The 12,786-nt window shown below is 39.0% G+C and overlaps 2 protein-coding genes and 1 pseudogene across 2 annotated transcripts; 2 read left to right on the top strand and 1 right to left on the bottom strand.

The window, feature by feature from the left end:
* The first annotated feature begins 305 nt into the window (after positions 1–305).
* LOC132643909 (uncharacterized) lies at positions 306–734 on the top strand. The gene has a single exon (XM_060360446.1). The coding sequence runs from the start codon at positions 306–308 to the stop codon at positions 732–734; it is 429 nt and encodes a 142-aa protein (XP_060216429.1).
* Positions 735–809: 75 nt separating this feature from the next.
* Positions 810–1,319, top strand: LOC132643908 (secreted RxLR effector protein 78-like). Its single transcript, XM_060360445.1, has one exon. The coding sequence runs from the start codon at positions 810–812 to the stop codon at positions 1,317–1,319; it is 510 nt and encodes a 169-aa protein (XP_060216428.1).
* Positions 1,320–12,393: 11,074 nt separating this feature from the next.
* LOC132600928 (small nucleolar RNA R71) lies at positions 12,394–12,492 on the bottom strand (annotated as a pseudogene).
* Between the last annotated feature and the right edge of the window lie 294 nt (positions 12,493–12,786).

Below are 12,786 nucleotides of genomic sequence, written 5' to 3'. Positions count from 1 at the left end.
AAATATAACTCACTGGAGGATGAGAAATATATGGGATAAACTTAAATTACTCAAGACTCAGCTTAGTCACCTCAATAATGAGCATTTCAAAGGTATTACTGGAACGATTGATATGGCAAGACAACGTCTATTACACCTGCAGCAGCAACTGAAGCTCCAGTATAGTGATACACTAGCTAATGAAGAAAAGAAAACTTTGGTCCAACTAGAAAAGTGGTCACTTACTGAAGAAAGCTATAAGACAACGGTCTAGAGTTAGTTGGATTAAGCTTGGTGATGCCAATACAAAGTATTTTTCAGTAGTGATGAAAGAAAAAAGGCAACAAAAACAAATAATCGAACTTACCTCTTTGACTAGACAGAAACTGACAGATACCAAGGCAATCCAAGAAGGGATCATTCAATTCTACAAATCTCTAATGGGGACATCAGCATACTCATTACCTGTAGTAAACAAAACTACCATGAGCAATGGTCCAGTGTTGAGTCACCACCAGCAGGTTGAGTTGTGCAAAGAGATCACAAATCAGGAGATTTTAGAGGGCTTGCAATCTATAGGTGATGATAAAGCACTTGGCATAGATGGGTTCAATGCATTATTTTACAAAAAATCTTGGCCAATTATTGCGGAATATACCTGTGCAGCAGTCCATGAATTCTTCAACACCACCAGCTTATACAAAGCAGTGAGCTGTATTCTCATCACCTTATTGCCTAAGGTTCCAAACCCATAGACAATAAAGGAATACAGGCCCATTGCCTGTTGTACAATCCTCTACAAGTTGATAGCAAAAGTCTTAACAGCAAGAATGAAGAATATCATGCCTCATATTATTAGTGACACCCAAGCTGGATTTATTCCAGGGAGAAGGATTGCAGACAACATCATCATGGCACATGAATTGGTCAAATGGTACGCCAGGAAAAACATATCTGCTAGAAGTATGCTTAAAGTAGATTTTCAAAAAGCGTATGATTCGGTCGAATGGGTTTTTATAGAGCAAGTTTTAACAGAAATGAAGTTTCTAGCAAAGTTCATTGGTTGGATAATGTGTTGTATGAAAACAGTGAGCTACTCAATTACCATTAATGGAGTTGTTACAGAACCATTTGAGGCAGCTAAAGGATTGAGGCAAGGGGATCCAATGTCCCCCTACTTGTTTGTAATAGCAATGGAGTACTTGAGTAGATTGCTCAATGAACTGGAATACAACAAGCAATACAAATATCATCCCAAATGTGCCAAAGTCAAACCAACCCATCTTTCTTTTGAAGATGATCTTTTGTTATTCGCTAGAGGTGATAAAGTATCTATCTAGTCGCTCTATGACAAATTTGACTTGTTCTCCAAAGCTTCAGGCCTCAAAGCAAACCTAGCTAAAAGTAGCATTTATTTTGGAGGGGTGGACAATACTGAACAAGAATACATAATTCAGGAACTTGGTATTACACTTGGGCAGCTACCTTTCAAATACTTAGGTATTCCCCTATCTACAAAGAAGATAAGCATCCTCCAATGGAAACCTTTGATAGAAAAAATTGTAGCAAAAATAGCTTCGTGGACAGCCAAAAAATTGTCTTATGCAGGTAGAGTACAACTAGTCATAACAGTGGTGTTTGGGATACAATCCTACTGGGCACAAATATTTTTACTCCCTTCCAAAGTGATCAAGACCATAGAAGCGTATTTTAGAAGTTATATATAGTCGGGTACTAATGAGATTACCAAAAGGGCACTAGTCTCATGGCGTAAAATGTGTTTGCCAAAGGCTGCAGGAGGACTTCATATGTTTGATCTAAAAATCTGGAATAAGGTTGCAGTTGCGAATGTATGTTGGGATCTAGCAAACAAGGTAGATAGGCTATGGATAAGGTGGATCCATGCTTATTATGTGAAGGATGATCAGGTTGCCCATACCACAACAAGCCAGTTGGATGGTACGGAAGATACTAGAGGCAAGAGTAACTCTCCAACAGATCCAAGGGGATCCTCCAGCTACCAAGAGTAGATTAACTTTATGTATTTACAGTTGATTGGAAGTCATCCTAAAGTCCCTTGGAAGCATATGATGGTTTCAAATGAGGCTAGGCCAAAAGCTAGATTCACTATATGGGTGTATCTCTATGGGCATTTAAACACTAAAGATAGACTAGCCAAGTGGGATATTCACGTAAACCCAGATTGTGTTATGTGTGGAAATGTAATGGAAACCAGTGATCACTTATTCTTAGAGTGCATATATGCCAGAAGGGTATGGCACATACTAATGCAGTGATTGAACATATCAGTTGCTATACCTGCCGGACACTCTCAGAGGCGACAATGAATATGGCAAAGGTCCAAAGGAAAATCTACAATAGCACAGATTCTCAAGATGATTTTTACCGAATATATTCATGCTATCTGGGCTGAAAGAAATGCCAGAGTTTTTGAGCAACATGAATGAGAGTCTAGCAGTATAGCCAGAGAAATAGCTTGCATTACCATGTTCGAGCATCAGTGAAACTCAGAGTAGTGTTTCAACAGCTATTATTCTAATTGTAGTACTTTAGATAATGTAAATAGCTAATGAGTTTTGATGTATAGGTGATAGGTTTATTATAGATCAGCAAGTTGGGATGTAACTATGCTGTGGTGCTTAAAATTCATATTTGGTTATTAATACAAATGATTAATTACCAAAAAAAAAAAGTTAATCAGAATTTTTGCTTCTCACTCTCCTAAAGAGAATGAAATACACTCTCCTTGCCACGTCAGCGCTTAGGGTGGTATTTATTATGTTTTAAAATTTTTTAAGGGGGTAATATGACCCTCCAAAAGGAAAGGTGTGTCGCTGGAACTTTGAGTATAGTTCAGGGGGTATTAATGCCTTATCCCTTATAAATATGCGTGATGATTATCAATATTGCTAAGACAATGCTTGAATGGATTGATTATAGGGGAAATTTCATAAATATACAATTTTGTCACTTTCATTGCAAATCGATAGCTCAAAACTTACATTGCAAAGCTTTAACCCATATACAATATTATACAATATTATAACCGATATACCCATATACACCCATGTACAATATTATAACCCATATATGCATATATGCCTATATAAAATATTATACAATATTATAAACCATATGTCACGACCCAACCCCGTGGGCCGCGACTGGGGCCCTATTTGGACACCCCAAACAGACTTACCTACTAACTCGCAATATTCTAATTTAATTCAGATTTCATATTAATCCTTTTAAACATATTGGAAGCAAATATTATCTTAAGTGGTCGCACGTGCAAAAATGTCATATCAAGTCAGAAGGGGCGGCGGAATACACGTCGCCGAATATATACAAACATATGGGCCACCATGGCCGCTATAACAAACAGGACCGCATTAAGACGCAAATCACAAACAGAACGAACACACACACGACCCATTACCCACATAAATGACTACAGGCCTCTACAAACCAAAACGGAAACATATGACGGGACAGGGCCCCACCGTACCCCAAATAGCCAAATATACAGAAACATATACATGACAAGATATATACCAAAATATGGGCTCCGAATCAAAAGGAGCACTCTGTACTGGCAGAAGGTGTGGCCTACTCTGGCGGGTCACGAGTCTCTGTACCTGCGGGCATGAAACGCAGCCCCCGAAGAAAGGGGGTCAGTAAGAAAGATGTACTAAGTATGTAAAGCATAGAATACAGAAATTCAAACCATAACTGACATAAAAGGGTACAAGAAGTAAATACCGAACCAGTACATCAAAGTCCGTGCTGAAAATATATGTATATATAATGCAAATAAAAATCATGCATAAGGCTCAGGAACGTGGTCACCACTCCGACGCTGGTGCCACAACACAGCATACTCCAGAAGGTTTCAAATCTCCATACAACTCCGAACATAACATATCATCACAATATATCATATCATCAAAACATATCATAAGACATATCACAGCATAACTCCATAAACGGTACCCGGCCCTATGGCGAGGTCTCAAGAACCGTAACACATCATACTGCCGAATATGTCATAATACGCACGATCACAAAACCGGCCCGGGATCCGGCGAACGATATCATAATAGCATGCACGAGCGGAGTAGTGAGAAACTAATGCAATTTACATGTAAAAACCATGTTAAAGACTTGGTATGATCATATGACAACAAATTAAGTAATCTGGCTTGAATAACCGAACCATATGGGGTCTGTCTCACAAAAGTATTTCTGAAATCGGATTTGTAATTCAGAGTATATATTAGGATATAATGGAGCCACTAAAACATCATTCTTTGATAGCTAAAATCATAAGCAAAAGTTCCTTTTTGACATTATACAAAAATAAGTCGAATAGGACAAACGAAGGAGGTCTCGGGGCTAGTGGGCCCACCTCGGGTCAAGTCGAGGTGGCATACGTAATTTACGAACATTAGACTCTATGGAGTCATCCATGAAAGTTTCAAGGGGATTCGGTTACATTTATGACATTTATAGGTGTTTGAACATTTCTTTCCAACAAAGCAAAGGTTCTAATTCAATTTTGCTGAATGAAATAGTACCAAAAGTAAACTCGGATTTCTATGAACAGAATAATCCCCGAGGCTCAAATCCAAACCTAGTACATCTAGGACATGCCAAGAGAAGGAAAGTGATAGCTTTACATACCTTATTCGCGTCTTACGCTCGTCCGAGCTCAACTCCCGTTTCCACCAAAGTCTATAATTGGTCATAATTACCAAATGTGAATTACAAGCTTTTAAGAATTCAAACTTGAATCCATATTTGTCTACCGAAATTTTGGCAGCATTTCCCCTATAAATTCAACATCCCCGAGAGTTAACTCGGCCATAATATCAACAACAACACCCACAACAATACCAACAATCACAACAAAACACATTCTTACATAATTATTCTTACTTTCTACATAATGCAACACTTCCTGTTATATCCTGCATTTTCGAACGTCGAATTATTTGTAAGCTGAGGTGGGGCCCACACGTCAAAATTTTTTTGGGACATGTGACAAATTATATGAATCACATATGTGAAGTTAAACACAACTCAAGAAGGACCCTTGGGCCAAATCAAAGTGGAAGCCCTCCAAAAGGACAATTTAAGGAAGCATTTTCGGATGATCTGACTTCTAGGGGCAAAAACGGTATTATAAGTTAGGAATTTGGGAAAACACCCACAAATAAAAGTTGTAGATAATTGAATTATCTTTCCATCCATAGGTCGTGGGCCCTCATACGATATCAGGATCAAAGGTTATGACCGTTTTACTGAACGAACATCCAGTCCGAATTTTTCACCCTGCGCGAACGCGCAGAAGGAAATCATTTACTCTACGCGATCGCGCCAGAAGGTAGCGCGATCGCGATGAAGACTTTTCCAGCTGCTTCTGGCAGCTTCCAAAACAATTATAAAGAGGGGGAGACCCCCTCATTTTCAGTCTAAAACCACGAACACCACCCCAAAAATCCCAGAAAACGCTCCAACTTTCCACCACCAAATTTTAGCCCAAACCAGGTATAATTTCCCAATTTCAGTCCGGAAAGCGTATAATTTTCACTGCAGAATCGTACGGCGGTGTGTTGTGGCATAAAAATAAGGTGAAAAAGGGAAGATACAACAATATTAAAAGGAGAAAGGTATGAATCTCTTCCTATTTGTGTTAATACTAGTTATTTACGAAGAAGACGCGATTAAATAATTGTATACTGAGTTAATTACTTATAAAAGTTGGAAAACAGCGTGTGGGCTGTTTTATGGAATATGTTGATATGAAAAAGGATATTATTGATGTTGGTATTGTTGTTGTGTTGTTGACTGCTGAATTAAAAATTCGGGCTAGGCATATAAGCAGGGGAGATGCTGCCCAAATTTCTGTGGACAAATAGTGAACTAAAGAATGCTAAAAGTCTTACTATTGACAATTGGTAAATGTGACCATTTGTAGATTTTGAGCGAAACGGGAATTGAATTTGGACAAGCGTAAGACGCAGCTAAGGTATGTAAAGTCTTTCCCTCCATTCTTAGGCATGTTCTGAACATAATAGGCTCGACCGCGAGCCTTAAATACGACTCCTTTCCTCGGAATTCGATATGGAAATCTGCTCCAATTCCTTCAGTAAGATTGAAACCATGTCCTTATAAAATATCTTTAAAGTGTGCGTTTGTACGAAACCTTCCTAAACGGAGTCGGAATACTTCCGAATGATTATGGATGACCTCATAAGGTCTTTTATCAGTAATTTATGTATCTTGCCTCGAGTTGGTCCGAGGTGGACCCACGGAGCCCCGATACCCCGTGAATGATCTAAATTGCCTCATTTCCGTCCGTTTTTCACAGGCAACATCTGAACTATCATTTGGAACATAATATGACCGTTTTTATATAAATCTCACAATATGGTTTTGATATCTGAAAATCTAGTTCGGATTATGATCTGTCGTGCCTCCCCAGGTGACGTGTAGGTGCGTAGTTTGAAAACTATCTGAATACTTTGATTCGATCTGCCAGTTGGCCTATTTCTGTTCCGTTGAATCTGTACGACGATCTGTACGTATGTGATTTTTCATTAATCAGTTCGTGCATGTGCTATGATTCCTTTCACCGGATCCCGGGCCGGTACGTATATCGTGCGGTGGGCCGCTGAGCCCCATATGTGAATTCTGAAGTATGATGTGTCCGGTTTCGGGGTACTGTGTTATATGTCCGTCCCCGATTACCGAGGATATATTACGAAGTATGATGAGTCCGGGTTCGGGGTGCTGTGTTATCTATCCGCCCCCGGGTACCGTGGTTATGTTATGATGTGTGACGGAGATCGGAGAAGAATTTCTGATATCTGACGTGTTGTGGTGCCAATGGCAGGAGTGGCGACCACATTCCTGCACCCTATGTGTGATTCTTTCTGTCTGTATGACTTATGCTTCTGTATGTCCGTCTGGATTATCTGTCCGACTGATTACGATTCTGTCTGTCCGTCCGGATTATTTGTCCGACTGGTTATGATTCTGTCTGTCCGTCCGGATTATCTGTCCGACTGGTTATGATTCTGTATGTCCGTATGGATTCCGATTCTGTATGTCCGTAGGGATTTTGATTTTGTCTGTCTGGACCATGATTCTGTCCGTCTGTCGGGACTATGACTCTGTCTGTCCGGCTTATGAGCCTGTTTATTATATTTCTGCGCTTCCGGTCCAGATCATGATTATGTTTGATATATTTCTGCTTTACATACTCGGTACATTTTTGTACTGACCCCCGGTTCTTCGGGGGCTGCGCTACATGCCCGCAGGTACAGACGCACCAGGTGATACGCCGCCAGCGTAGGGTTCTTATTCAGCTGTTTTGAAGAGCTCCTTTGATCCGGAGCATACACTTTTGGTATATATCTTCTGTTTTCCGTATGTTCTGTATGTATGGAAATTCTGGGTACGGCGGGGCCCTGTCTCGTCATATGATTCTGTATGTCTGTAGAGGCCTGTAGATAGATGTGTGGGTTACGGGTTTCGTCTGTATGTTAGCCTTATCGGCTTATCTGTAAATGTCTGCATGTTCAGGTATATATATATATGTTTGCGCGCGTGCCGTATCTGTATCGGCCTACTTCTGTAATATCCGTTTGAAAAATAAATAAATAATAATCTGTACGATACGAAATTCGGTCAGATAGGTATGTACGGGTACCCAGCTAGGGTACCAGTCGCGGCCCACGGGGTTGGGTCGTGACACTTCCATTCCAACTTCACATTATCAAACTAATATCAACATTTTCCATATTCATTAACTAATTCAAGATTATTCAAACATAATTCAATAGCATTCCAAACAATATTCAAGGATTCAAACAATCCCGCCAACTTCATATTCCATCTGAATCTTCTACAAATACAACGAAACTACCAAATTGCATTGTCTTCTTCCAAATTCATCAACAACCACAATAATTCACATTTTAGAATTCTACTTCCATAATTACCCAAAAATCATATTAAGAACACCTAATTCCCCATAACAACCTACAACCGATTTCAATGCCGACTCAAATCGTTAAACCTTTATTCACCCCATAAATACCACAACGACACAACTAACAAGCTAAATAAAATTTAATTCACCATCCCTACACTACCACATCATACACGGCCACACACATACTCACATACCCACACGGCCATGCACACACACATCACAATTCCATGAATTCTCATCCAATTCCAATCATTGTAACATATATACTTCTTCCATAATATAAAAGATAAAATTCTTACCTTTTTCTTCAATTTTCTACTTGCCGCAAACGTAGTCCTCTCGCTAAACTAATTATACCACGTCGAAGAGCGTCTTGAACTTAATAAGAATTCAAGAAGAAAGAGATTTTTGGATCAAAGTGGAAGGCTAGAAAATTTTTCTTCTTTTTCTTGTGTTGGCCGAATTCTCTCCTCTTTTTGGCTCTCACTTTCTCTTTTGTTTTATTTCTTGTCTTGAATGTTCTAGTAAATTACATATATAATGACCCCTCTTATTTAATTGTCACATGGAATAATTTCCATGGACTTGGGCTTGGGCTTGGCCGGCCACCCCTATTCATTTGGGCCTCAATTTCTCTTTTATTTTTTGAGCCCAATTTATTTAAAATCTTATTTCGTAATTCACGGAACTAATTTCTAAAATTTCAATTTTTACCCTTGGCCTTCCTCCGTATTTCCGCATCAATATTTTTCATGAACATCACACATATATTAAATAAAATAAAAACATAGCCTTATTTTTCACAAGTCAAAATTATTTCAATTTTTTTTTCCGAATGCGCAAAACACGGGATATAACACCATATACCCATGTACACCCATATACAATATTATAACCCATATACACCTGCGACCAGTCATCGCCGGAGATCACGCCGGAGCAACACTAACCACCATATTTATACACCTATATACATAAACACCATATACACCCATATATACCCATATACCACCATATACACCCACATACACCAATAGGGCACTTGCCGACATTCGTGAAGGTCACCGAAAAATGCAAATCTGGTCAGATTTGTAACAATACAATTAACATTTAAACAAAAATAAAAAGTCACTGGTGACAGTGTTAAAAAGTGAAACCGGTCAGATTTGTAATAATATAGAGATCTGACCGGAGATGGCTTGCTTCGCCAGAGTTAGAGCGGAATAATATATATCAGACTGGAGATGGCTTGCGTCGCCGGAGTTAGACCGGTGACGGCATTAAAAAGTGAATCCGGTCAGATCATTGGGCGTTGTTTGGCCGGAGACTGCTTGCTTCGCCGGAGTTTGATCGGTGGAGTAGTAACGGCTATAGAGGTGTGAATGAGTGCAGAGAGAGGAGAAGGAGGATGAGGGGGGGGGGGGGGGAGTGGGTCATTTTTTGTAAGAGTTTTAAAAATGGGTCAATTTTGATAGCATTACTACTCTAATTGACATGGGGTGTAATTTTCTCTTGATTATATTATTGACAATGGCTGGCAAGAATCGTGGCTGATCACACTTATATTTCCAATTATGTGGCATATATGAAATTAGGGTAGTAGAAATTTGATTGATAATAAAAGTCTCCCTATTGAACTTATGTCCAATTAGATAACAACTTATGCTCAAGAAATTATTGAAGTATTTCCTATTTCTGTTTTTAAACATGTTAAACTAATAACTTAGTCCCGAGTTGATACACTGCCTCCCTCTTAATCAGATTTGATTCTTTTTTCTTCTTATATACTCCCTTTGTTCAATTTTATTTGGTCTTATTCGACAGGACATGAAGTAGATTCAAGTAAGAAAAGATTTATGAAATTTATAGTTTAAGATAAGAGACAAAATCTACAAAATCATTTAGTTTATGTAATTAAAAAAAAATTGTTATGGGGTGTTTTGGAGTTTCACCAGTAAAATATATGTCACAAATTTCATTTTGACATCCGAAATTCATCCTGAATCTCCCACACACAAACAAAATATGCATTTCGGTAATAAAACATGTAAGGAACTTGCTCGCGCACACAAAACAATCACACAAGACGACCCAATATTGACTGTTGTTAGCTCCAAATCACTCCAAAAGATAATTACCAACCAAGGGTCCAACCCCCCCCCCCCCCCCTCTCCCCGTGTAGGATAAAATTGAACACTAATGGTAGTGGCAAGATGTAATATGGAGATGCTGCTTTTGGAGGGATATATTTAGAGATGATCAAGAAAGTGGTTGCTAGAAAAGCTTAAATTACATGAGGATTTTACCTGAGAATTTTTTTCGCAGATAATTCCTACGGATTTTCATGGAAAAATTTAAAAATTCCTGAATTGTAGAATATTTACCTACGGATAAGATTTCTAATATTTGGCGCAAATAACTAGATTTAGTGTCATTTGCACTTTACTTCTTAGCACTTTAATCACAGTTTTCAATGTAAATTGTTGTATATGAGCTTATGTTGGTATGCTTGTATGAATAGGTATAACAAGGACCAATGGAGGGTATTCCGAGCAGTTTTGATTGATTCCGAGGCTGTGCACGTTGGTTGAACGTTGGGAAGGAAGTTCCAGCACTTGAAGGCAGAATCTAACTACTGAAGGGTCTCATGCGCTGGCCATGCATCGCCCAGCCAGCGCAAAAAAACCCCATCCCTGAATCTCAGACGGGCCATGCGCTAGTCGTGCGGCACCAGAACACAAGGAAGACCATGCGCTGGCCATGCGCCACATAGCCAGCACACAAGAGGCGTCTGTAATCCTAATTTGATTGGGATTGGGCCAACTTATCTCGTATTTTACTCTAGCTTATAAATAGTCATTTTAAACATTACATAGGCAACTTAGACGATTTTTGAGACTTGTGAAACTCTTTCTAGGTTTTATTCCTCTTCTATTAATTTTCTTTAGATTGAAACCCTATGTTATTCATGAATTCTAGCTTCTATTCTCGAATCATGTGTAACTAAACACCTAAATTCTGGGGTTGTGGTTTAGCCATGAATATTGACGTTTGACAAGTATTTTAATCTTAGTAGCTCGTTCGTATGCAATTGTTTCTTTACTTTTGTGCTTAATTGCTTGATTGTCTGCGCAACAGTTGAGTTCTATTTACTAATTGATACATGTGCTTGGGAAAGACGTTATTAGTTTAGAGAAGGAGTAAAGAGATTGTGATCTGATTATGCCTATAGTTGGGCTAGGATTTGTGACTAGGATAAGAATATACTTAGCTACAGCAAGCAATTACATGCTGCGCAGTTATTGCGTTCTTGATAAGTCAAGACCATAGGAATATAGGAGGCGAATTATCTTGAATCGGCGAGTAGTGGTTCAGAAGAATACTATGAGATTAATAATCCAGTTAATTGGCAATTGTGAACAAAATTACTAAGGTAGGATTGCTTGAATGACTCAATAGGGTTGGTAAACCAACCACGACCCTAGAATATTTCTAAAATCTTGATAAAAGCAACTCTCAAAGACGTTCATAGCACAATTCTAGTTTACATTGTTAGTTATTTAGTTTTTAGCATTAAGTTACAAAACAAACAAAGCTTTTATTCATTACTTGCATAATTAGTTGCAATAGTTTATTTTCGTGAAAGTATTGGCCATAAGTCTCTGTGAGTTCGAGATTCGATTTTTTATAATCACTATATTACTTGTACGACCACATACACTTGCGTGTACATTTGGACGCCAAAAGGTTTTGGCGCCGTTGCCGGGGACTTAAAAATCAATTATTTTTGCCAGAGTAAATTGTATTGCTTTACTTATCCAAGTATTAACGTCTTGATCTTAGCTGCTACATGATTGCAGGTACTTTAAATCGAATGCGAAGGACTACGAGTCAAAACAATCTTGAGGAATTCGATCCTGAACCTGAACATACTTTCAACCGGCGTAGGAGAGACTTGAACTTGTTGCAGAATCTTCAAGCTCTAGCCGAATTAGTTGTGGTCATGGCTAATAATCCACCAGCGAAGGTTCGAGCGGTTATAGTACCTCGTGTGGCAGATGTAACTTCAAGCATTGTCAAGACCACCATCGAAGGGCATTTTGAGGTAAAGCATCCTATGATTCAGCTACTTCACTCTTGTTGGCAATTCATGGGAATGTCACACGAGGATCCTCAGTGTCACATCCATACTTTTCTGCATATTGTGGATACTTTTTCTACTAGAAGGGTCACTAAAGAATACGTGTGGCTAACATTGTTCCCCTTTTCTCTGTTGGGGAATGCAAGTAACTGGTTATTAGCAGAGCCCGCAAATTCTATCACTTCATGGGATGATCTGGCGACGAAATTCTTGACAAGGTTCTTTCCACCCGCAAAGACAGCTCGACTCCGATGAGAGATCAGGTCATTTAGGCAGAAAAATGGGGAAAATTTGTATCAAGTGTGGGAGAGGTTCAAGGGTCTTTTCAGAGATTGTCCTCACCATCATCAGACGAATGAAGTTCTGGCACACACATTTATTGAGAGTCTAGATGCCCAACATAAGTCATCACTTGACACTGATGTAGGAGAAGCAAGCTCTTGATCTGAGCTATGAAGAATTATTCACATTATTGAACAGGTTACCTAGATCACTCCAGACTGGCAAGATGACACAACTAGCAATTCAGCTACGAAGGCACCTGGTGTTTTTGAAGTGGATAATTTTATGACACTGTCAGCAAAGATTGATGCCATGCGCACTGAAATCAAGAAGTTAACTGCTACGCAAGTTCAACCACAGG

Source organism: Lycium barbarum, chromosome 6, assembly GCF_019175385.1.
Source record: "Lycium barbarum isolate Lr01 chromosome 6, ASM1917538v2, whole genome shotgun sequence".
In the NCBI taxonomy this organism is placed as follows: Eukaryota; Viridiplantae; Streptophyta; class Magnoliopsida; order Solanales; family Solanaceae; genus Lycium; species Lycium barbarum.
The sequence above is the reverse complement of the archived record's forward strand: the minus strand, read 5'-3'. Positions and strand labels throughout refer to the sequence as shown.